Source organism: Suncus etruscus, chromosome 4 (assembly GCF_024139225.1).
Source record: "Suncus etruscus isolate mSunEtr1 chromosome 4, mSunEtr1.pri.cur, whole genome shotgun sequence".
In the NCBI taxonomy this organism is placed as follows: Eukaryota; Metazoa; Chordata; class Mammalia; order Eulipotyphla; family Soricidae; genus Suncus; species Suncus etruscus.
Genome location: NC_064851.1, coordinates 36,920,765 through 36,948,197, shown reverse-complemented (window position 1 = coordinate 36,948,197; position 27,433 = coordinate 36,920,765). Strand labels below are relative to the sequence as shown.

General features: G+C 32.3%; 1 protein-coding gene and 1 pseudogene across 5 annotated transcripts in view; one reads left to right on the top strand and one right to left on the bottom strand.

Moving 5' to 3' along the window:
- PRKACB (protein kinase cAMP-activated catalytic subunit beta) overlaps positions 1-27,433 on the bottom strand; it is a 119,761-nt gene that overhangs the window by 21,254 nt on the left and 71,074 nt on the right. For all 5 annotated transcript variants that reach the window (XM_049771267.1, XM_049771270.1, XM_049771268.1 and 2 more), the window contains 7 exons: positions 21,748-21,809; positions 18,348-18,476; positions 14,112-14,210; positions 13,019-13,101; positions 9,638-9,764; positions 8,666-8,761; positions 6,405-6,527 (listed from right to left, as the gene is read on the bottom strand). In XM_049771267.1, coding sequence (XP_049627224.1) covers positions 6,405-6,527; positions 8,666-8,761; positions 9,638-9,764; positions 13,019-13,101; positions 14,112-14,210; positions 18,348-18,476; positions 21,748-21,809 — 719 coding nt within the window. The remainder of the gene's footprint in view (positions 1-6,404; positions 6,528-8,665; positions 8,762-9,637; positions 9,765-13,018; positions 13,102-14,111; positions 14,211-18,347; positions 18,477-21,747; positions 21,810-27,433) is intronic.
- On the top strand, positions 7,900-8,023 carry LOC126007993 (uncharacterized; annotated as a pseudogene).

Here is a 27,433-nt window from a genome sequence, read left to right as displayed (position 1 = left end):
TTGGTCTTCCTAAAAAATGTATTATTATCAGTTATGTCAACTATGTATTGCATTTTCTTTAAATAAATTAATTAAAAAAAGAGTGAACTAGCACATAAAAGAATACGAATAGGGGCCAGAGAAGTAGTGCAGCGGTAGGGCGTTTGCTTGCATGCAGCGGACCCAGGACGACCGTGGTTTGATCCCCGGCATCCCATATGGTTCCCCAAACTAGGAGCAATTTCTGAGCACATAGCCAGGAGTAACCACTGAGTGTTAACAGGTGTGCCCCCCCCCCCCGCAAAAAAAAAAAGAATACAAATATATGTACCATGACTGTGGGCTCTTTAACTTGTTTTCTCTTTGTAAAAACAGTGGAAAATAGAACAAGTCTAGAAAATCAGAGGTCTGTTTTCTCATTGTATCCTCATATCTTCCTCTAAACTGCAATTATTTGTCCAAAAGACCACTAAAATAGTGGTGCCAAAGAAAGTAGTAAGACAAAGTCAAGATGCTACACTAACAATGACATTGTTTTTTTATTAGATGGAAAAATTTCTGAGTACTTATAAAGCATTTTCAAATTGCCATAGTCAAATAGAGAATGTCATTTAAATTTTCCCAAAAAATTATGACACCTGAGAAAACTGCATACATGTATATTATTTAGGAAGTAAAACGTGCAGAAAATATAAAGTGGATTTGAAACTGCCTCTCTCAGAAAGACCCATTTGTGTACTTCTAGGCTGATATCCCCAAGTTGTAATAAAACAGGTTTCAAAATGATAATTTTTCACTAAACGATACAAGCATTTTTCACTTATTCCTATATTATATAACCATAGTTTTATGCAATATATATATATATATATATATTGTTGTTGTTGTTGTTGTTGTTGTTCTGGGAGTCTAGGACTTTGAAGGTGCTATGTTGGGGGTAAATGTATAACTCCTTCTTGATCTACTCTATGTGTTATAAGGATGTATACTTGGTTTCTGAGTCTCTAATGAGAGCCTTGGATATATAAAATTTCACTCATATTGTCATCCTCTGCTTGTAGAGAAATTAAGTGTGTCCCCTGTGAATTCAATGGGAAAGAAACCTTACAGGTCTGCTGGTTTACCCCTAGACTCTGGTCCATGTGCTTTTTACCTTCACTGATTTTATTTCTTTCCCTTGTATTGTAAGTTTTCTTACAATGAAAGCATGCATTGCACTATAAGGCTCAATACCAATTCCTTGAGTACAACAACATGATACATTCTATGAATTCTCCTAGGGAACATCTGACCCAAGGAAAGGCTTGTGGATTCCTCATATAAAAAGAAGAGAACTATGTGGCTGCTAATCAATTATCTTTCACGTGAATGTCACTTATTGTTCAGGAAAATAAATCTGCCTGTGTTTACAGGTTTATATTTCCATATGCATGACCCCTGAGTTTGATCCTGGGCACCACCACATGGTGCTCTAAGCTCTGCTGGATGTTAGCCCTATTTCTCAAAAGTGGGATACAGGCTGGAACAATAGTATAGTGGGTAGGGCATTTGCCTTGCATATGGCCAATCTGAGTTTGATCTCCAGCATCACATATGGTCCTTCAAGTATCACCAGGAGTGATTCCTGAGCACAGAGTCAGGAGTAATCTTTAAGCACCAAAGGTGTGGACCCCAAACAAACAAAAAAAGTGGGATACAAAGATAACATAAACAAGGGCCAAGTGATTACTCCCACTCTCACATATGAACTGAGTACTGAAAGGAGGTATAATAATATGCATGATATCCTTTCAGTCATAGCAAACCACAGTGCCTAAAAGAATAAAAGGGAAAGAGGGGAAAGAGAGTAAAAGAGAGAGATAAAGTCTTGAGATAAAGAGACAGAGTTAGAGAGAGACAGAAGCAGAGAGAATGCATGCTTTAGAGGCAGACTTGGGGAGAGGAAACTGGGGACATTGGTGGTGGGAAATGTGTCCTGATGAATGGATAGGTGTTGAAACATTGTTCAACATGACTGAAAATCATTTATGCACAACTTTGTGTTTCTTACAGTGATTCAACTAAATTATTTTTCTTAAAAACAGGATAGACCAAAAATAATATAAATGGAATAAGGGCTGGAACAATAGCACAGAAAGCACAATGAGTAGGGTGCTTGCTTTGCAGAAAGCTTACCCTGGTTTCTCCCAACATCCCATACTAACCCCTGAGGACCATTACAAGTAATTGCTGAATTACTTGGGCTCACCAGGCATCCTATATGGTCCTCCAAGAAAATCTAGGAATAAGAGGCTGAGCAAAGATGGGTGTGGCCCCACAAATAAGCAAACAAAAAAGGATTTTAGGATCAACAGTAGAGGGAGCAGGGTATTTGCCTTGTATGCAGCCAATAGGGATTCAATCTTAGGAGTAAGCCCTGAGCACTGCAAGGTGTGGCCCAAATATAAAATATACCAAAAAAAGGGATAATAATTATGTATATTCAACTGAGAACTTTTAAAAATTATGTAAATCAAACTAAAATTTCCATAACAACTGTCACATGGCTGATTTATTTGCAAACATCACTTTGAATATTAACTTTTATATTTTTAAGAATCATACCAGATAGAATTGCTGAGGAAACCACAAATGGTTCTTACCATTGAGTAGTAGGTATTATATAGTAAAAAGGCATACAATTTGGGGTGTGTGAGTGTGTGTGTGTGTGTGTGTGTGTGTGTGTGTGTGTGTGTATGTAAGCTGAGTCTCTGTAATGCTAGAATGAGAAAGGTTTAATGGAATTATAAAACTTTTATTTCAACTATGTATTTCTTTTTTTTTTTGCGGGGGGGGGGGTGTCACATCTAGGGCGCTCAGGGGTTATTCCTGGCTCTGCTCTCAAAAGTCATTCCTGGCAGTGCTCAGAGACCATATGGGATGCCAGGGATCGAACCTGTGTTGGCCGTGTGCAAGACAAATACCTTACCTGTGTGCTACTGCTCTGGTCCCATAAATCTGAATCTTAATAGCATGAATAATTTTACTTTTAAATACCACCTCCTCTGTTTTTTTTTTTTAAAGTCAATATATGAGTGGGTGAGAATCTAACAAGCTGATTGATCATCTCTCTGTGCATTTAAAAATAATACCAGCTTGAATTAATTTATTGTAATAGAAGTTATTTAGCAATCTAATGTTATAATATACATACTATGTTGAATTAACCACTTTTTAAAATACATCCAATTTTTACTTTGATATGTCACAAATGCCTATAACTTTTACAACACGACTTAAAGTAAAAAAATAATGCCATGTGGAAATTAAAACACACATGAAAAATTCAAACACTTGAAAAGTAAACACACGGCTAAATAACTAATGGGTTCAAAGAGGGTTGAAATGGGTTGAAAGAAGATATAAAGGGAGCTGGAGTGATACAGTGGTAGGGCATTTGCCATGCATGCAGCTAACCTGGGATGGATCTGGGTTCGATCCTCAGCATCCCATTGAGTCCCCTGAACCTGCAAGGGCATTTTCTTAGAGCAGAGCCAGGAGTAACCCCTGAGCACTGCTGGATATGGCCCAACACACACACACACACACACACACACACACACACACACACACACACACACACACACACACACGACACACAAGGCATTTTCTTAGAGCAGAGCCAGGAGTAACCCCTGAGTACTGCTGGATATGGCCCAACACACACACACACACACACACATACACACACACGACACACACAAAATATGTAGAAATAAAATTTAAAAAAGAAAAGGAGATTAAAAAATTAATAACTACAAAGTTAGTGGTCTGAAACCACACTAGTTGAAAAAAATAAATAAAAGATTTCCTAAAATGAATGAGAATAAAGAAACAAATTATCAGCTTTTGAGACAGGGACAGTGATACTTGTAAGGAAGTTCATAGCAATACAGCCTTATATCAGAAAAAAAAAGGATAAAGTTTAAATCATTATCAAAATATCGAACAAATAAGTATCGAAAAAACAGGAATCCTTCTTAACACCTTTATGAAACCAACAGTGCTCTAATACTCAAAACAGAAAATTACAAACTAATATCCCTGATGGAATATTGTTGCAAAAATCCCCAACAAAATCTCAAGGAACCAAATCCAACATATCAAAAAGATAATATACTATCACGTAGGATCATTCCATGTCTGTAATGATGAGTTAACATATGCAAACCAATTAATCTATACACTATTTCAACAAAAAGAAATGTAAGAATCACATAATCTTAACAATAAAGGCCAAAAAAAAAAAACTTTTGATAAAATTCAACATCCATTCATGATAAAAATCATCAACAAAATAGGGACAAAAGGACCCTTCCTGAAGTAGGTAATGGTCATTAAAATAAACTCATAGCTAGCATTATGGTATATATGGTGGATAACTGACAACCTTTCCCCAAAAGTCCCCCAAGCCAGGAGTGATTTCTAAACTCATAGTCAGGAGTAACCCCTGAGCGTCACAAGGTGTGGCCCAAAAATAAAACAAGACAAAAACAAAAATATATGTATAGAAACATAAAACTCCCCAAATATCTAAAGACATTCTGAGAAAAATAAGTTTGGTGACACTGCACTTCCTGTCTTTATATATAAAACTTGAGTAATCAAAAGAGCATGGTGCCGTTATAAGGACAAACTGTTATATCGATGAATTTGGATCCAGAAATAAATGTTTATATATATATGGGCAATAAATTTTTGACAGTAGAGGAGGGTACACAAAGTGGATTAAGTAGAGTCTCTTCACCAAATGGTGTTGGGAAAACTTGACAGTGAAATGCAAAAGATTACAACAAAAGCTAGATAAAAGTGGATTAAAGGCCTTGAGATTTGAAAAGAATGTATAAGATACACTGATGAAAATACAGGGGGAACTTTGCAGGCTCTAGAACTTGGTTCTAGGCATCTTCAATGATTTGGCTCCATTGGCAAATATAATACAATTAAAAAATTAAAAAATGGGACTACATAAAATTTCTATAGCGCAAAAGGAACTCATTGAAATTTTTAAAACAATCATCACACTTGGAGCTAGAGTGATACCACAGCAGTAGGACATTTGCCTTGCAAATAGTCCCCCAAGTCTCCCAGAGTGATTTCTGAGTGCAGAGCTAGGAGTAACCCCTGAGCATTGCTGGGTGTGGCCCAGAAACAAAACAAAAAAATCATCACACTTAATGGGAGAAGGTATTTACACATATCAGATAAATGTATACTTGATATAAATGAGACAAATGGTTATGTTTTGTATTCAAAGTATATATACAAAGTTCAGCAACAAAGAAACCAATGACCTCACCAAAAATGGAAAAAGGAGATGAAAAGACATTTAAAGGAAGAGAAAGTATAAGTGCATAGTAAGTATATAAAAATGTTTATCAACAGGGAATTAATTGCAAATGAAAATGAGATACCATCTCATGCCACTATAATGGTATATATCATAATACTGGAAAACAACAAATATTGGCAGGAATGTGATAAAAAAAGGTCCTGGTGTGAATGTTGTCTGGTGCAGTCTCTAAAAAAACCAGTACAGATATTTCTTAAAAAAATAAGTATAAAATTCCCATATGGTACAGGGAATCCACTCTGAATCACAAAAACACTGATCAGAAAGAATAAATACACATCTATGTTCATAGCAGTTCTCAGTACAATAGTCAGTATATGGAAATAATCCAAATGGTCAATGACAAATGAATGGATAAAGAAGTTGCAGTGTATATACACAATCGAATATTTTGCAGTCACAAGAAAAAAATAAAGTCATGAAAAAGAGGAAAGGACTATGGAATAAATACAAATGCAAAATACTAAGCCAGAATAAATACTCTCATGTGCAAGAAAATTACTATCATTTCAATTTTTTTGGGTGGATCAATACTGACTACGATGAAAATCAGTAAGAACTGTTCCATCATTTTAACAATTTTCATATTTAGAAATATTTTTATCTATTTTATATTTACTTTGAATTTGTGGTGTTATGACTTAATTCTAACAAAAAGCCTCTTCTTTATAAATGAATATAAAAAAAGTCTAAGGAGATACATACATAAAAAATCAACCATTTTATTTATTTAACTATGAAGAATTAGGAATACAATAGTATGTGTATTCCTATATCGATCTATATATGTGTGTGTGAAAATAGAAATGAATTTACTAAATTATCTGTAAAACTGCCCTTAATTGAGACCAATGACAATATTAATGATGCTATTTAAAATTAACATTGGATACAAATATAGAAATAATGGGTATTTTGAAATTTTCATATTCTTAGGCAATACTTTGATAGAAAATGGTTTCAATCTATAAGATTAAAGTTCACATATTTAAACAAAAAAAGAATAGAGGCTTTAATAAAACATAATGCTTACCTTTCCAGAAACAATCTTTTCATAAATCTGAATTGGTTGGTCTGCAAAGAATGGGGGGTAGCCAGCTGCCATTTCATAGATTAACACTCCTAATGCCCACCAATCCACTGCCTTATTGTAGCCCTGAGACAGATCAATACCAAATCGATTAATTAGTTCATTTACTCAGAAGACAATGAAGTGACAAATGATTTCAAAATAAATCTTAACCATGTCAAAATTTTAACATCATAATTAAGCACCTATTTCAGGTAGAATTTTAAAATGAACAAAATGTATCAGGTCAGGTTTAAATTAAACACAAGGAAGAATTTTCAGATACTGGAACTCGGTTTTAGGAAATATTAATCATCTTCTTAAAGTCATTAAGAATATTATAAACAAATATCCCTTAAAATTTGGAAAAACTTATCTGCTGCTCAACAAAAGGAAGAGATTTGGACTAAATAACTTAAGGTCCATTCTTTATCTCTAATACTATAAACCAAATTTTATAAGTAAACTCAAAAAGATAAAAAGTTTTTAGAGAAAACAGTAGATACTGGACTTCACAGTAAACTCTGGAGTTGACTTCAGCATTCGGTATACTGTTGGGAGTTAGAGTGAATATATTAGATATAGTCAAAGCTTTCCAAAAAAGTAGCTTAATTTAGAGACTAAAAAAATCTAAATATTGGGGCTGGAGAGATAGCATGAAGGTAAGGCGTTTGCCTTGCATGCAGAAGGTTGGTGGTTTGAATCCCGGCATCCCATGTGGTCCACTGAGCCTGCCAGGAGTGATTTCTGAGCATAGAGCCAGGAGTAACTCCTGAGCGTGGCCGGGTGTGATCCAAAGGAAAAAAAAAAATCTAAATATTTAGGGGCTGGAGCTATGGTGCAGCGCTAGGGCGCTTGCCTTACACAAGGTTAGATCCCTTGTGTCAAGTCCCCAGTGTTCCCAAGCCAGGAGCGATTTCTGAGCGCATAGCCAGGAGTTAACCCTGAACGTCACTGGGTTTGGCCCCCAACCCCCCCAAATCTAAATATTTAAGTATACTTTATACTTATATAAGTATATTAATATATACATTATATTAATATTATACTTAATATTTAAGTATACTTCAAGTAATATTGAACTATACTTTTGTTTGCTTCTCATATCTAAAAGGTATAAATGCAGGGGTCTCAAACTCGCGGCCCATGGGCCATTTGTGGCCCTCCATACAACATTTTGTGACTCTGCCCTAGAGGAATCTTTTTTTGTTTTGTTTTGTTTTAGTTGTTTGGGTCACCTCCCCCAATGTTCAAGGCTTACTACTGACTTTGCACTCAAGGATCACCCTAACTTTGCCGCTTGCGGCCCCAGGTAAATTGAGTTTGAGACCCCTGGTATACAGGATAGATAATGGTGACATCTATAGGACTTTATTAAAATAAAATAGTGTTTATAAAAAGATATTGCAAATCAAATCCATATAAACTCTAAGGCTATTTAAAAAAAAAAACTGACCTTGGTTTTCATTTACTAATTTAAAATTCAGAATTATTTATAGAAAGAGGAGGTACAGTAAATGCACCCCATATACACCTCAACCCAGGCCCTTTGCCTGGTCTGTATTGTGAATTGGGGGACAAAAAAATAAAATAAAATAAAATTCAGAATTATTTAAGAAAATATTAACATATTTATATAAATTTTATCAACAATGATCATGATAAAATGGCACAAAAATGTGGGGGGAAAAAACCCTATCTCAATTATGAAGTTGAACAATAAGTTCTAGCTAGTTCTTTAGACTTTCCTACCTCCAAATGTCTCCTTTAATATTCCCCCCATTTTAAGCTTAGGTCAAAATTTTGTTCTATGATTTACTTTTCAAATTATTAAGATATAATATAGATTTTCTTCCTTATTCATGCTTCTATGTGTTTTTTAAAAGGAGAAAGACTAATGTCACAGGAATGACACCATGTTTGCTAAAAGACATGGACATCAACTATGTTTTAACACTTTCCTTCAAGTTGTGAATAATGTCTAAGCATGCACTTAAAAATTCAGATTGATTACTTAATGTTTTGTCCTACACAGAGGGTTTAAATTGACAGAGGTTAGATAGTTAGCAAGTAAATGATAAAATTTTAGTAATCATGCATTAATAGATTTAAACTCAATTTAGATTAAATACATTTATAGAATTAGATAAATTGTCTATACAGAAGTCTATAGTGATGCATAAACTTATATTTCCATTTATTATATAAGGACATAATAAATATACCTTGCTGAGGATTATTTCTGGAGCCAAGTATTCTGGAGTGCCACATAATGTCCAAGTTCTTCCTTTAACTCTTTTGGCAAACCCAAAGTCTGTAACCTATAAAACAACAAAAAAATTACAAGCTTTTATTATTACATAATAATTTTAACTCTGCAGATGATCAATGTCTAAGCTGAAAGTTAAAAATAAGTGTGAAAATTTAAACTATGAAAACAAAATTAAATAAAAAAAACTGAAAAGAATCCACAAAGGCCACCACTTAAGGAGTGCGGGTTAAGGCAATATATACTAGAGACCCTTCAATAGATTCTTAACAAAATGGTAAAAAATAATTTGTAATAAAAAAAATAAGGCAGTGCAAACAGTTTTCTCTAAGTTTAGCATGTTCCCTACCTGTTACAATTACATCATCAGAAGTAAGAACGTACCATGTAATAAAAAGTTTTATTTTATTAATAGTAGAGTGATGGAAAGAAGAAAGTGCTGGCAGCCCAGTATTGATAGCAAAAGCTCTTCTGATTGTTTCATTTATAGCATTAATGTGCTTGACTCAGGGAACAACACATATATGGATTCAAATTCTGACTTTGATTTTACTTCTGCAATTTTGCTATCTGTCCTGAGATTCAAAAAGCATTAAAATGAGTTATGGTATTTCATAGTGCAATCAGCACCAAAAAATGTTAAATAGTTGGAATAAAGCCTCACACTAAATGAATGCTCACAAATTAGTTATCATTATTTCTTTGTGTAGGGACCTATACTCTGTTCACTGCTGTATGTTGTGGGAAACACACAAGTTCTGCCTTGATAAAATATTTTTTTGTAGAAGCAGCCAAACAATGAGCTCAATTTGTTATTAGTAGAAGTAAACAATATTCACAGAAAAATTTATCTAATTTCTAGTTATTAAATACATACAACTTATTATTTCCACAAGTACATTACATATAAATAATTCTTAAGTCATACCTGGATATAACCCTGGTGGTCAATTAAGAGATTTTCAGGTTTTAAATCTCTGTAGATGAGGTCTAGTGAATGGAGGTACTCGAAAGTTAGCACTATCTGAGCTGCATAGAACCGGGCATGGGGTTCACTAGAGAAAAACAAAACATTGATTGTTCTGTAAAATGGTTAATGCAGATTAAGAATTTATGCCAAACAATATATACGAATGGTACATTTTGGAGAAAAAGTCATTTATTTTAAAAATCGTTAAAGAATCTTGTTAGCTTACAGTATTTACTAAATCTCTATCAACCAAATTAAAAAAAAAACTTAAAATGGGGCCAGAGCAGTGACACAAGCAGTAGGGTGTCTGCCTTGCATGTGCTAACCTAGGTTGGACCGCAGGATGATCCCCTGGTATCCTATATAGTCCCCCAAGACAGGAGCAATTTCTGAGTGCATAGCCAGGAGTAAACCCTGAGAGTCATCGGGTGTGGCCCCCCCCAAAAGAACTTCAATATGCTTCAATGGAAAGCATATGTGAGAAGTATAACTTTCAAACTGTCATCTTATTATTATTGCCATATTAGAAGACAATTATTTCTGATGTTGAAGATGCTTGAAAAGAAAATATGCACATTAGATGATAAGGATCATTGCTAGTATTTGTAGTCTCCATCTACCTTCCCTAAAGATTTCAAATACTTAAAATTTTTTGACTAACAGGAAGCTTTATAGCTGTATTAATCTGTAGATTACTGCCATTTTATCCAGATTTTCCTCATTATAAAACTAATATATGACTACTATAGAAAAAAAAATCAAACTACTGATAACAAGAACATTCATAATTCTTTTCAGAAACCAGTGATATAAATCTGATTTCTGAATTTTCAAATTTACCATGTATGTTATACATATTCATAAAAATAGGTATAGTATGTTTGTATTAACAATGGCTCTTGCAATAGTAAGTCAGATCAATTGGTATAATAGTGTAAATTAGACATTACATTTCCAGTATTACCTTAAGAAATGTACTAATTTTCTTGAAAATTCGATTTGAATTTCAATCTCACTTTCTGGTATATACAGTGAATTCTGATCATTTGCCTCAAAAATTCTAGTGACTTTCAGATTTGTGTCCTCAGTGAACAACCTTAATTATGAATAGATTTTCCTTAAGCCAGTTGGTGTTTTATCTGGCAGAACAGACCTCCCAATCCCCAAAACAATATATTATTCTGCTTCTTATGCTTGTGACAGTACTTCTTAGGTCAGTGATGGCTAACCTTTTTGAGGCCGAGTGCCCAAACTGCCGCATAAAACCAAAAGAAAACCAAAAGAATTTCCTCAAAGTGCCAGCACGTCAATTAAATCTTAATAACAAGATTTTAGTATCTAAAAACTCTTTATAAATTGTATAAATTTATTAATTGCGGACCTTCCCGCGTGCCAGCTGCAAGGCCTTTGCATGCCACCACTGGCATGCGTGCCATAGGTTCGCCATCACTGTCTTAGGTTTTAGTTTGATATATCTCAGGTGTTCTGTAGGTAGTTTTAAATAAATAAATGTACAAAAAAATCCAAATTCAAGTTTCAGGCTAATTTTAACACTGCAAGAATTCTATACCATATGTTGTATGACAATGACTTTAAGAAGAGAGTTAAAGTTACTTAGACATTTATCCCTTTATCCCTAATCATGGAAACATATGACCTAAAGGTTCTCCTATTTTATCAACAAATCTATAAATAAAAAACAAATATGGTTTCATAATAACATATATGTTTTCATTATAGAAATGCTATACTTGAACACTTCATACTAATTCCACACAACTGCTACTAATCAGCTATAATTACTTAATTGCTTTTGATTAGAGTCATGCTCATCAACAACTGAATTTTTTTTACTGACAAATACCAAAGGTAAGAAAAGACTATCTTGTGCTATCAAGTCAAATATCAAAGAAATGAATATATGATGTTGTAAAAGGAAAGGGAAATTATAGAAAATTGACTGATTGGTTTTGTTTGGCGGGGGGACTACACCCAGTGATGCCCAGTGCTTACTCCTGGGTCCTGTGCTTTGGGATCACTCCTGGCAGGGCTTGGAGGACCATATCCAGTGCCAGGAATCAACCTGAGTTGGCTGTGTGCAAGGCAAAGTGTCTTACCCACTGTACTATCTCTTCAACATCAACAAAAGTTTTTGACGAATGACATGTCAGTGTAAAACTTTGTAATATTATATATATTATATACATATAAATTATATGACCTTCTTTGTAAAAATAGGTGATAAAAGACAAGAGATACCATTTGGAAATTTTAGGTCAATGAATAAAATTTTTGCATGGCCTCAGGTAAATAAAATAATTCAAATGTTGGTCTATTACTGAATATAGACTGACTGCATTTATATCTGCTTTTGATTTTAAATTTATACTAGTAATGTTTATTAATAAAAATAGAACAAACTAGCACACACAAGTAAAATCCAATAGACTGTGGTGGAGAAATATTAGTACTGGTGAATGTAGTATGGTTATATAATTTGAAGAAGTATGAAATTGTAACCCAAAATAGATATGATCATAAATCAAAACTTCAATAAGAAACAACAATATATACTGTGTATCTTAATAATAATAACAACTATGAATATGTTAGCAATCAAGTATAAATTCATTTAAAAATAGATATGCATTTTGTTTGTTTATTTATCTATATTTATAGGCAGAGGGAGGTTTGGGGCCACATTCAGCAGTGTTCAAGACTTACTCCTTGCTCTAAACAAGAAATCACAAACTTTCATCTCAGTATCATGATACCATTATTATTATTAACATCTTTCCTATATTACTTTTTTATCTATGTCACCAAGAAGAAAAATATAAGCCTTTTCTTCAGTGGTTTTATTAATTTTATTCAATAAATACATTTTTTCTGAACATTCTTCAAGTAGTAAACTTTCATAATTTCTATCAGTGAAAAAATATTAGATGTTTCATAGTACTTTGATTTAATTTATTTTTAAATTTGTTTAGATTTTTTGAGCCACACTCAGTGATGTTCAGGAATAGTTGGTTCTACACTCAGGAGTTATTCTTGGAAGTGTGCAGGGACCATATAGAATGCCAGTGATTAAACACAGGTTGGCCATGTGCAAGGTAAGCAAGCACTCTACCTGCTATATACTACTCACTCTCTCCACCCCAAATTTGAAAATGAGTATATGCTGTGACCTACTGGTTTTTTTTTTTTACTTGATTCTTTATATTGCTAAAATATTGCCTAAATAAAACAATAATCATTTAGTATTTTAATAACTAACAAACTTAGCGAGGATATATACAACACACAAAGATGTGAAAAGGATAAAGTCGTATTTAATACCTGAATCTTCCAATTCTTCTTAGATGTGAAAACATTTCTCCGCCAGGAACATATTCCATAACCATGTATAAATTAGAATTATCCTGTGAACAAGCAAAAGTTAAATCAAAACTACAAATCCACGTTATTTCTTAAAAATATATTTTAAAGCAACCTCATACACAATTAGAAAATGATTAAAAATATCTACCTGGGGGAAGGGGGAAAATCTACCTGGTATATTACTAGCATTCAGAAAAAAAATGAGTGTAAAAGATTTTAACTATGCAATTCTTTGATATTTAGGATATTTACATGTTATTAGCATAATAGTATTTTGAGATAAATTAGGACTATTGTTTGGACTTGGCTATTATTTCAGGTAACACTTAATTTTTGAACAGTTAAACACTGTTGCAATGACTTAATGCTATAGTATATACAAAAGAGTAATGGAGTTAAAGAAAACAAATAGAAAATGTCAGGAAAAATTTATACTTTACATACTACAAAGAGACAAACAAACTTCAATCATTAATTTTTCTAAAATCCTAAATACAGGTTTTAATTTGACTTGAAAAAGAAAAAAGATTTAAATGTTTCACATAAATTAACAGTATAGAGACATATTTAGCATAATTCTAAAAAGCTGAAACTAACATTATGTGCAACTTTATAGGACATTTGAGTAAAGGGTCAAAGACCAATCTATTATCACATAAATGAGAACACAAATTACTAAATCAAAGAATAAGGTGATACTATAGAAGAAAAGTTAGAAAAGATATAGGGGTCTATTTATTTGCATGGTTATAAGAAATGCATAATAATATATCACCAGATTTTAATAAGTTGGATTTTTAAATTTTATAACACTATTGCATACAAAATCAATTATTATCATGAACAATTTCCTAAGGAGAACCATATTGTTTCAAACCTTAAAAAATTGTAAACAAAATATACTCATGGGTATATTAGAATTTAATTATATAAAACTACAAATTTCTAGTTAAATTTTTCCCAGTATCATAAGGCTTAGACTTCTATCATAACCATATGCTTAAAATATGCGAGGCTAAAAATATGATATTTGGATATTAGTAATATTTACCTTAAAAGAATACTCCAGCCGAACAAGAAAAGGAAAATTCACTGCTTGTAATATTCTCTTTTCATTCAAAGTATGCTCTATTTGCTTCAGTTTAACAACCTGTAATTGCAAGATGAATATACTTAATGCATTTGAAAAAGTTTTAGTTTCTATACTTTTAAAAGAAAAATTAAATATTTTCATTTTAATAAGGAACTCTGATAAGCAAACTTGCTTGCTTTGGATTAGGACTAAAAACATTTATTACAAATTAGGCTTATCATGTTCAAATTTTAAAAATTACATTTTTTATATATAAGTTCATTGAAACAGGCCAGCTAATATTTTAGTCAAGAAGCAAGAAATACAGACTAGTACACAGTTGTAAGAAAAGAGGAAACCATGCCATTTGCTTCAACTTGGATGGAATTGGAGGACATCATGATAAGCTAAATTAACTTAGAAGAACAAATAATGAATGATCTCACTCATCTATACAGAGAGACAAATATAGAGACAAAACAAGGGAAGGCAGTATTGAACAATGATGAAAGCTTGGGCTTGAATTATAAAGCTTATTAATAAATAATTGGGAGTTATGGGGAAATCAAATCAAAGATGACATAAAAACAGTGGTGGAGAGACCTGGGACTTTTGGCAGTGGTGGAACACAGTAATAAAAATACAATAAACACTACTGTTATCATTTTTTCTAAATTGTTAATAATTATTGTTTTGTGGGCCACCCCCAGTGGTGCTCAGGTGTAAAATATGGCTGTGCTCAGAAATTACTCTGGTGGGTTTAGGGGACCATATGGGATGGTGGGAATCAAAGATGGAGTACTTGCATACAAAGCAAATGCCATACCTCTAATTAAAAACTTTTTTTTTTTGCCTTTGGGGCCACACACAGGTTGATTACTCCTGGCTCTGTATCTTAGAAATTGCTCCTGGCAGGCTTGGGAACATATGGGATGCCAGGAATCAAACCAGAGTCCATTCCAGGCCTCTGCAAACATAGCAAACACCCTATTGCTGTGCTATCACTCTAGAGCCTTGTAATAAAAACATTTTTTTAATATAAGATCACATACCTCCTAAGGGAGTGAGAGAAACAGACTCCCAATTAATAAGTTAAGATTTAATACAGGAAAACACAAAATAACTTGTAATGCTTATTTATAGCTTACTAAAAGAGATGGCACAGAACACTAAAACATGTAGGTCTAGATTTTATATCTTCAGGAGGTAAGCAAAAAAAATTAAGAATAGGAAAAGCCAATCATTGAACAAAAGTGATAAAATATTTGGTAATTTCATAAAGCCTGAATAAATCTATGAACAAGTCCTAAAAATTCTACTGTATAGTCACAAAAGAAAACACATAAAATACTGATAAATAAGACTTATTTTCAAACAATAGGTAATTTAAGAATCATGGTGAGTCATGGTGGAATGACTGATCCCTATTTTATGAAGACTGCAATTCTATTTTTTGAATTTAAGAAGAAGTAACTTTAGGGAGATGTAAATAATTTATATGTGTCAACTCATTTGAAGGATGAATTATTCTTAGAGGGTTACTGTCAATGTGAAGTAGTACATAATTCACAAAGTTGAGTATTAATATGAAAGATAATTCATGCTACTATCAAATTACTAGCATATGAAATTATAATATGCAATAATGCCAAGCAAAAAAATCTGCTTTATAATCTAATATAAGCCTTCCATTCAACCAACGTTGTGAATTTGGAGATATTTCAGTTTACAGATATTTAGCTTATTTGTAATATAGTGGTTGTATCATTATAGTCTACAGTCTAACTAGTTAAAAAACAAATTATTGATAATAAAAATTATGATTTATTATAATAATAAATTGTCATAGCTGAAGGATAACTGTTACCTCGTAAAGAGACATTTCATTTTTAGCAGTTGCATGTCCACAGTAGAATTGAGTTAAAGAATGTTTCATACATTCCCTGTTCCCATATGCAAATATTAATGTAAATATTAATGCGAGTATTTATTAACTTTCTCCATAGCAGTGGTGTTTTGTTAATATAGAGACCTTTAGAGGGTGTACCATTATCACCCATAACTATAGTTAATATTAAACTGACTCAGTGATGTATATATTTTGAGTTTGGACAAATGTATAATTACATGTACATACAATTTTAATATGGTAATTTCAATAGCTTAAAAATTCTCTAGGTTTTACATATTCATTCCTCCTTTCCCATTAATTCCAGGCAACTGCTTTTTTTTCACAGTCACTATAGTTTGTCTTTTCCAGAATTTCATGTAGTTGAAATTCTGTCTATGAGGAAATAATGAAAACTGCAAAAGGAAGGCTTCCTGCATTATAATTCTAAGCCAATTATTTGTGTTGGGGTACAGCAATTAAAAATAGAAACATATCTAAAATATATGTGTTGGAAGAGCAAAAGACTTAATTATTTTAAGTGTGAGTTATCTATCAAAGTGCATTAGAGATAAAGGCAAGAAAGTACCTGCTTCTGTACTGCAAAAATCTATTTGGAAACATGAAAAATTAATATGTGAACACTAAGATGAAAAATTACAAACTGCAACTTACAAGTGTTTAGAGAAAATGACATCAGGCCTAGTAAGCAGTCTCTTGGAGTCCTAGACACTTCTAGAAAATGCTGACATAATATATATCTTAGTGACTGATACAAAATAAAAGCTTAAAAATGCCCCTTGAGGGGCTGGAAATATAGTACAGCAGGTAGGGTGCTTGCCTTGCACAAAAGTGACCTGGATTGGATCCCTAGTACTTCATATGGTCCTCTGAGCTGCACCAGGTGTGATTTCTGAATATATAGCCATGAATAAACCCTGAACACTGGCAAATTTGACCCCCAAAGAAACAAAAAATGTCACTCGCAATTAAGGTCAACTAGGTCTTAAACAATAAAGAGGTAACAAAGATTAATGAAGATTGTACAGTCAAAGTGAGACCCAGAAACATTATTTGAAGTGGAAAATTTAAAAAGTTAAGGATGAGAGCTAGTTCCATTTGGCTATAGTTTAGGACAGTACATAAAATTTGCAAAAAAAAAAAAAAAATGTATCCCCAATGTCATACATTAATAATGTTATAATAACATAGTATTCACGCTTCATTTTCAAATTCATAAGATTTATATTTATTGTTCTTAATATTTTTATAGATTTAAAAGAATTTATAAATAGTTACTCATGCTTTATGCAAACATTTTGGAGAGTTATTTCTAAGGAAGATCAGCCATACATCATCACACACTTCCGTAGACTGCATATATATGGGTGTGTTGTGGTCCTGGGGAATGATGATTTTGCTTTGTTTTCTTAATTAAAAAATATTTTTTTGTTTGTTCAGTTTTTTTGTTTTGTTTTGTTTTTTGTTTGTTTGTTTGTTTGTTTTTTGGCTACATTCGTTGACGCTCAGGGTTTACTCCAGGCCATGTGCTCAGAAATCACTCCTGGCTTGGGGGACCATATGGGACATCGGGAGAATCAAACCACAGTCCATCCTAGGCTAGCGCGGGCAGGGCAGATGCCTTAATATTGTGCCAGTCACCAACCCCAAAAAACATTTGTTTTTTATTTTTGGGCCACACCTGGCAGTGTTCAGGGCTTATTCCTGGCTCTGTGTCAGGTTTTACTCCTTGAGGCTAGAACATAGTACAGAGGGTAGAGCATTTGCTTTACACATATCTGACCTAGATATATACCAACATCGCATATAGTCCCTGGAGCAAAGCCAAGAGTAATCTATGAATACATAGCCTGGAGCAAGCCCTGAGTATTGTAGGATATGTCTCCAAAACAAAAACAAATATACCTGAGTGCAGGGATTACTCTTGGCAGTGCTTAAGATCATAGAGGGTGATGGAAACTGGATCAGCCAGGTGCAAGGCTGGTGTCACTATACTATCTCTCCTGCCCTAGTCCCTGCATTTTTCTACAAGGCAGATTGTGGTCTATAGATGTGTTATTTACATGTTGAAGTTAGTCCTATGCTAGTACATATACATACATATATTTATTATAAATCATATTTAAATAATGTAATTCAGAAACTTAAATTACTATGTATCAGAATAAATGCAAAGGAATATTAAGTATAATAATAATTATTATCTAAGGGGATTAAATAAACAGTCCTTATATATAATCTGCTTAATATTCCAATTAGTAAAACAGAATTTTACCTTTCATGAAAATAATAATAAACATACTAACCTTCTGCTTATCTAAGATCTTCATGGCATAATACTGTTCAGTGGCTTTATGTTTCACCAGCATTACTCTTCCAAATGAACCTGTTCCAAGGGTTTTTTTCCTTTCAAAATCCTCGAGCCCAGCATTATTCTATATATATATATGAAAAAGGAAGTCTTAAAATTAGAAGTTATTAAAAGAAGTCATGAATGTAACAGATTTAGTGATAATCAGAAAAAATTAATAAATAACTATCCATTTTTACATATTAAGATAGTTTCAATAAATATTTATTGGTTCACGCTTCCTTTAAATAAGAAGAAATCTATATTTAAGAAAAGAATTATACTGGAAACAAAGCATACTGGGAATAAGAATAGGAGCATCAGATGAAATAATAAAAAGTCATAATAAATATAAGTTCCTAGAATTTGAATTCCAATAAATAAATTCCATATTTTAATACAGTTTAAGCAAAAGTATACTGACAAAGCCTTTCATAGAAGCCTTATATCTTAGTGTACTTGTACATAACTGTAATGAACAGACAAGCTGAGAAATTCAAGATCCCTTGCCTGAGAATTAATTCGAAAAAGGAATTGTCATATTTCATTTTTATTTTTATACAAACATACAGAACTAAATAATAGCTAAAAGATCATAATGGTTTTCTCTTGCTGATGTTACAATAACTCAACATTATCTAAAACAGTAACTAAGGAAGAGTTCCTCGTTCCCATAAAGATAAGCAAAATCAGAGTCCTAGAACAATAATCAGTCTATTTTTTCTCCCTCAATAGATGTTTTGTTATGAGCAAAGATCTTTGTTTGGCTTTGACTATAGCACAGAAGGAAAAAAATGGAAGCATCAATCTATTGAATTTGTTGCAGCCACAACAAAACAAAAATTACTAAGAATAAATTATGCACTAAACAGCAACAAGTAGGAATTGCTGAACCATTTGTTTAATGCTTTTCATTGCAAAGAATATCCAGTAAAAATCCTGGAAAACTGTTTCAAAATGCCAGGCTGTACATGGTTAGACTGAAAAATAAAAGAGGTGCAATACAGTAAAATTCCTATAAAAAAAGTATCAGGATAACTATTTTCTGCCCTCAGATTTTGTTTCACTGGCATATCAAGCATTGTTTTAGAGATATCATAGCTTCCTATGAATCATTAAAGAGAAAGCAAGCAAGGCTAAATGTTTAGCTATAAAATTTGTTATCATATTTCTAATTTCACTAATTATTCTAAATTGCCCTTATGCTCTATATTAGTGCAGAAAGAATTCTTATGATTCTGATTAGAATAAATTATACATTCATACTTGTGTTTTGATATTTGGTAGATTGAGATGTTTAATATGGTTCTCAAGTAAACAATGCTAATAAATATCACTAATAAACTACAAAACATCTTTTTGCTAGTTGTTTATAAAAAATACCTTCCTCAGGGGCCGGAGCAATGGCGCTAGAAGTAAGGCGTCTGCCTTGCAAGCGTTAGCCTAGGACGGACCATGGTTGGATCTCCTGGCATCCCATATGGTCCCCCAAAACAGGAGCGATTTCTGAGCCCCATAGCCAGGAGTAACCCCTGTGTGTGGCCCAAGAAAACCAAAATACAAAAAACAAGACAAACAAAACAAAAAAATAGCTTCCTCACCTTCCTTAAGGTATACAAAATCCATAACTTCTTGTAATTACTTAAATAACTGTTTCAATATAGATCATGATCTAAATCTTGGTAATAATAGTATCCTCATGAAATGTAACATTAATTTAGAAATAAATATTACTTTTTCATAGATTTAACTCTGGTTTACGAAAGTGTAAATATTTACATACGTATTTTCTGGCATATAAGACTATCGGGCATATAAGACGACCCCCTAATATTGCAGTTAAAAACATAGGTTTAGGCCTATATTCACTGTATCAGACAGAACGTTCCTGTGCTGCATGTTTTCCTGTGCTCATGTACCACAGTGAGCCAATCACAACAAGCAAAGGTTCAAAGGTTATACTGTAATAGACTTCCTCTCTGACTCTGGCCAATCTGAGCAGGCTTTTTACAGTGTAGATTCGGGTCCAAAACATTGTCTAATTTGCATGCATCAAAAGCCTGCTTGGATTGGCTGAGTTAGAGAGGCGGTCCGAGCAGCCTTGCAGTGATTGGTGCAAGATCGAGTTGGAAAATTTGTTATGTGGCAATATTCAGACAATTTTCGTTTAGCGGCATACTGAAACGTTTTTCGGGATATACTCGGTGTATAAGACGACCCCTGATTTTCGGTTTGACTTTTTTTTTGTTTCAAAAGTCGTTTTATATGCCAGAAAATATGGTATTTTAGGGTACAACATTACCTAAGGATTACTGAAGGATAAAGTGTTCTTTTGTTGAGAAATTAATTTTTGTGTCATGAGAAAAAGGTTCTCAAATCTGATATAACTACTAAAGCTAAATCAGATATAGCTTTAAAAAGAATTTGAGGGCAGGGCTAGGGAGATGGCTCAAAGGGCTGGAGAACTGGAGAACATTCTCCATTCAGCATGTACAAGTGTGATCCCCACTGCCTACATTCAGTAGGAAATGACCTCTGAGCATCACTAAAACCAACAAAACCTTTAGGGCAGGAGAAATAGTATAGGGGTTATGGAACTGCTTTGCACTCAGCCAATCTGATTTCAATTCCTGTCACCATATATGGTCCCCTTAGCCGAGCGCCAGGAGTAGCTCCTGCATAGCACTGAGTGTAGCTGCCAAACAAACAACGATTTTAAATCTTAACTGAAATATAAACTATTTAAATGATATACAACATCAAAATATAGACATATCCAAATGTTTACAAAAAATCCCTATGAACAGGTGATTCATAGGCAATTTTTTGAGACTAAAAATGTGAAAGGTGAGAAGACAACTTCAGAACTGCAGCATAAAATTTGAAGGTTCATACTCAAAACCATATGCTTCCCCACCCCAGCCTTGGTGCAGCACTATGAGACCTAAGCAACATCATATAATCAACTTAAACAAACCCTATGACTTAGTGGGTCAAGAATTGCTGTGAGTTGCCCTTAAGCCCATGAGCATTGCTTTGTTAATGCGTTCTAAGAAAAAAGTGAATCTAAAACAGGATCCTGGAGTTGTTTTAAATGAAAAATGCAAAAGTATAAATTGAAGTTATTATAATAATAATAAATGCCAAGCAACTTAGGATCAATGTTTATAATTAGGTATATAATGGAAATTAGTTCTCTTTCCAAATTAGGTACAAATGAAATTTAATAACTTAAAATGTTACAAGATTTCAATATTAAGCTCATATATGTTAATGGTACATCTGAAAATTATTTGAGTCATGATTCTACTTAAAAGTTTATTTTGAAATCATAGAAAAATTTAAATATTTCTTACCTGAGCAGGATTTTCCCACTTTTTTAAGAAGTCTTCTTTGGCTTTGGCTAGAAACTCTTTCACTGAAAACACAAACAAAATTTCTGTGATAAGAATAGTTATATTACACATAAACGTATTTTATAAAACAGTTATGTCAACTATGATAACTATAAGGCATATATACTAATAGTCATGACTCTCTGCAGAACTATTTATTAAATGAAGCAAATATTTTTCAAATTTCTGAAAATCTCTAATAGTATTCTGTATGGGAATTTATTTGATAACCACATCAAATAACAAAAAGCTACTCATGAAAATAATGATTAATAATATGAAGTTATAAATCATTACAGGGAAAGTATTGTAAAGGTTAGCAGGAATTTTCCTATCAATAGTCTTTAAGCAAAAAAAAAAACTGAAAACATCTGAATCATGTATGGTTGGTTATTTTTAAATTAAAATAATTTTAAAAATAGTGAGAAAGGCCTATTTTCAGTGATGGGATTAATGTTATTAGATTTGTGTCCTGAAGGGTATGCATGGGTAAAAGTGAACAACATAGATTATTACAGAAAGAACACCACAAAAACTTGAAAACAAAAGAACACAAAGTGCACAATCAAAAAACCCAACAGCTTAAAACTCATTTTAAATTGGGAGCCAAACTAAATGAATGCATTCCAAGTTTTAAAAATACACAAAAGTAAGTCAATTCACAGCCAGATGTTCATACAGTGAAATGTAAGAGTCACACCATTTCTGGAACTGTGGAATAAAATTTTTAGAGTTTTAAAATAATAAATCATTTAAAAGGGGCTATTTTTTCATTGTTCTTCCACTTTATAGGGACTTCTATTTACAAAAACATATCCAGTTCTCGAAAAACGTAAGAAAAATTTTCAGAGATTTAAAATCACATAAACAAAATATATTATTACTATAGGTAGCTACAAAAATCTATAAGAAAATTTACTTTAGACTTATTTTTGTTAAAACAATTTCTAATTTCTCTAATATTTAAGTCTCCAAATAAAGTAAACATGAGAAATGGGATTTAAATAGTGTTGAAATAACAAAAGGCTACACAAAGTGAACATAGTGGTATTCTGGCATTTAGCTCAGAAATTACATGAGCAATAATGATGACAAGACTAAATTAAAAATGAAAATGAAGGACTCAAAAATACTTAAATAAGATCACACTAAAATATATATACACATTAATTTCCTTTTTAATCTCCATGAAGCAACTCTGGGAAAGCAGTTACTAACTAAAAAAAAACTGTTACAATTCTAAATGTTTTGAGATTTCAAAGTGGTGAAATACAGGTATCGAGATCAAATATAATTTTTTGTTCATTCTTAGTTTAATTTTTTTGCAGTGTGGAATGCAACACAGACTCACACATGCAAGGTAAAATGCTCTATTGATCATCTATATCCCTGGCTAAGCAGACCGTTTTAAACTGTTTACTTTATGTAAACTGCCATTGGTATTTTGCTGTAAAATAGTCTTGTATTTTAGAAAATTTGAGATAATTTTTAAAATGAGAATTTTTTTATTTTATAAAACTGTCATTCACCAAAACAATAAATTAAATAATTTCATCTAATTATGAAAAGATGATTTAATTCTAATTCTTTCTGAGATGGACTTGAAGGTTATGAATTTTTCTTTTGAGTCCAGGATGGTCTGAGTAAGTCATTCTACTTTTAAAAGCATATGCATCATCACCACTTAAAGAGAGTGCTTTTATAAATTAGACTGGGGAGAAGAGTATGGAGCAAATATATGGGCACATGGCATGATTTTGTCAGCTATAAAATAAATAAAAAAAACCTAAGTTATTACCAAATACAACTCTGTTCCCCCAAATCTTATTTCTTTGGAAAACTTTTAAGATATCTTCTATTTATAGAATTTGCATATCACATCATAGCATAAACTCTCCAGTTGACTGCATCAGCATAGATGATTTGGAGACATGTAAAAGACTCAGGGAAAGAGAAACACATCTAACATAGTTTTCAGTCTGTCGTGTTACTTCCTGCAAAGTCAATCTGGTGTTCAGAAAAAGTTACCAGTTAAAGAAGGGAAAGGGACAGGTTAACACTTTCCCAAGATGGATGAAGAAAGAAATCTTTGTTTTCCCTGCTTAGAGAATAGCTAGAGAAAAATAATTCAGGTACTATTTAATTTCAGTCACTAATAGGATAGTCTGAAAATTCTTTTAAATACTCCCTGTATTCATCAACCTTATAAATTTACTGTAAATAACACTATAGAAAGTAAATCATAATTCCCATAAACTTTTCATAAAAATGGTTAAAAAATACTTATATTAAAAGATGTGACTTAATCAGAGTAATAGTATAGTAGGTAGGGCACTTTGCCTTGCACATAGCCAACCCAGGTTCTATCCTTTGTACCCCATACGGTTCCCTGTGATTTCCCAGAACTGGTCCCTGAGTGCAGTCAGGTGTAAACCCTGAGCACTATTAGGTATGATCCAAACACCTAAAAAAGTTGTGACTTCATTCAACAGGAAGATTCCTTTTTATTATAAAAGATTTATATTGATTATAATGTCATTTAATAGCTCTATAAAGGAATGCTACGCAGCAACACAGATGGAACTAGAGGATAACATGCTGATTAATATCAGTTAGAAAATAAAGAGATACAGAATGATCTCTCTCATATGAGAATCTTTAAGATGCACAGTAATGTAGCAACAAAGGTTCAAATACAACAAAAATGAGAAAAGAGATCCACAAAATTGATGTGGTAGGGAGTTAAGAGGAAGGATGCTGGGGTTCTTAAAAGAATGTGGGTACAATGGTGATGGGTGTTATGTTAGAATTGTGTGCATGAAAAACCACTATCAACAGTATTATAAATCATAGAATCTTAGTAAAAAATTAAAGTTCCATACAAAAAACTGTTCCCCCAAAATTTTTATCACATAAGTATACACACATTATCTCAAGTTTTACATATCAACCACTGAGATGAAATAGTTAACTCAGTACAAAATTTAAATAAACCAGGATAGAAATTTTATAAATATCAAATATAAATGGTTTCACAATTTGCTGGATCCTAAAACAGCAAAACCTCTAAAATGGGCAATTTAGAACCTCATGATCTACTTTCAATTTTTAGGTAGTAGTGATACTAGTTTTTTAAATGCTCCTTATTTTTAAAATTTTATCCAGTGAAAAAGGTGTTGATAAAGGTAATAATGGAGGAGTCAGTCACATAAATTCAAATATTACAAGCACATCTATTTCAGATTTTCCTACACAGTACCCTCTCAGAGGGTCATGTTTTTCTTAAATGCCCAATCCATATCATATATAATACCTGTATTTAACATTAAACATTAAGAGTTTTGCAATTTGTCTCACCTAAAATATATAACTTATTTTGATATTTCTTAGCTATGTAATTAAAGACACTTATTTCTGAAGTATTTATTAGTGAGTAGTACTTCACCTCAGGAAAAAAAATACCCCCAATGAAAATTTTAAATATATAAATGAATATTGCAAAAATAGAGCATGCCAAAAATTAACACAAGTTCTACAGAATTATTCCTTTTGATGACATTTATATTGTAGACATATTTACTTTCTTTCAGTTTGTATAATTTAAAATGTCTATCTTGGGGTTGGATTAATAGGCAAGCAGCCAACTAGTGTTAGATCCCTAACATCCTGCATACTTCCAAGTTCCATCAGGAATTATGCCTGAATGCAGAGCCTTGAATACTGCTGGGTATGAGGTCCAAACAAAACAAAATAAAGCAACTCTATCTTATTGCATTCTAAATAAATAAGCAGACCAAAGCAATCTGTTAACATACTTTGTTTGTAGGCCTATTAATTAACATTCATGAGATGAAGAAAAACGAAGCAGACAACTTTCATGTTATTTTTTAATACATTAAAACAATTTCATTCCTATTACCCCAAAAATATTGTTTTAACATATTTGTACACAGGACATAGTTTAAAAGTTAGACTATTAAAAAATTTCACTTTAAAATTAGGAAAATTTACAAGGTTTTTATTTCATTTATTTCATGTTATTCAAATAACTCCACCATCAATAAAAATGTCCTAATTACAATTAGCAAAGTTATTATACATTTTTGAATCCTAATTAAACTAATACTTATTAAAATAAATTACTGTTGCTACAAAAAGCTTTTGTTAAGTTATTATATACCACTATCCACTTAAAATAGATTATTCCTATTTTCTAAAAAGTTAGAAATCTATTATTATACTAAGTACAACTAAAATTTAGGAGGTGGGGAAAAAAAAGATTTTGAGTTTAGCAGCCTGAAATGAGACAAATGTCAACTCCTTTTACACCTCATTCATACTAAGAATACAGCTCTAAATTTTTAAAATGTATGCCAGAAAAGTAAGTTGGAAGTAAACAAAAACCTTAACAAAATTGAATATAAATTTCTGGCATGTCTACCCAATTTAGTTTATTATAAACTGCTCATTCTATTCAAAATTTACAATAACAATTTTCTTTCAAAAGGTATTAATCGACTGGTTATTTCAATGGTGTCTATTAATCTTTCTTCTGATTCCCTCCCTGTAGAACTTCCACAATTTCATAGCACTCTAATTCTTCTTTCTAAAATATCACATAGAAAAATGCAACAAATAATTTCAAGACCTAACATAAAATTAAATGTGGTCTTTATTAATAAAATATTTATTAGATTAATATAATTTATAAAAAATGTAATTTTACAGAGTAAAAACTAACCAAATAAGAATTTTGGGGGTTACACCCAGTGACACTCAGGGGTTACTCCTGGCTATGCGCTCATAAATCGCTCCTGGCTTGGGGGACCATATGGGATACTAGGGGATCACACCACAGTCCTAGGTCAGGCACGTGGAAGGCAAATGTCCTACCATTGAGCAACCACTCCAGCCCCCAAATAAGAAGTTTTGAAGGTAAAATTTTACAAAAATGTAGCTGACAAATTCCTTAAAAGGAACAAATCTTTGTCCAAAAAGCAAATTAAACAATATGGCGGTTATATAAACAATGTGTTGGCACTATACACCTATAATCACATCTCCTGCTGAGTATTATGCATAAAACTTTAGAAACTCAGTTATCTGACTGCACACACTTAAGAATATCATTTAAATATTATTGATAAAGGAAATTCATAATTACCACTTTGTGACAAAATCAGTATCTTAAATTTCCTTTTATTTTTAAAATTAATTTGCTTCATAAAATTTATTATAGTTTATATAATATGATTATAATAGTACTTAAGTTTCTAGTATTGATATACAAAGTTACCACACACAATCACTGTCCTTATGTCATTTTTAGTCTGATTTTCAATCTCATTCCCATCCCCACTGTTAAATTGTATACTCTAAAACCAAGGATTTGTCCTTCTTCGATTACTATTACCTTATTTCATCTCTCTATTATATTTTGGAAATGAACAAGATAACCCAAAATCTAATTTTTCTTTTAAAGTAAACTAACAACTAATAAAAATTCCCCATAAAAATGGCACCAACAATATACATTGCATACACTATAATATGTATCCTATATAACTACTGCAGTAGCATTTTTCTGGCCTTCCATTATTCATTCAAATTTCTACTGTGAGAAAATTATGGAATACATGCCTTAGGT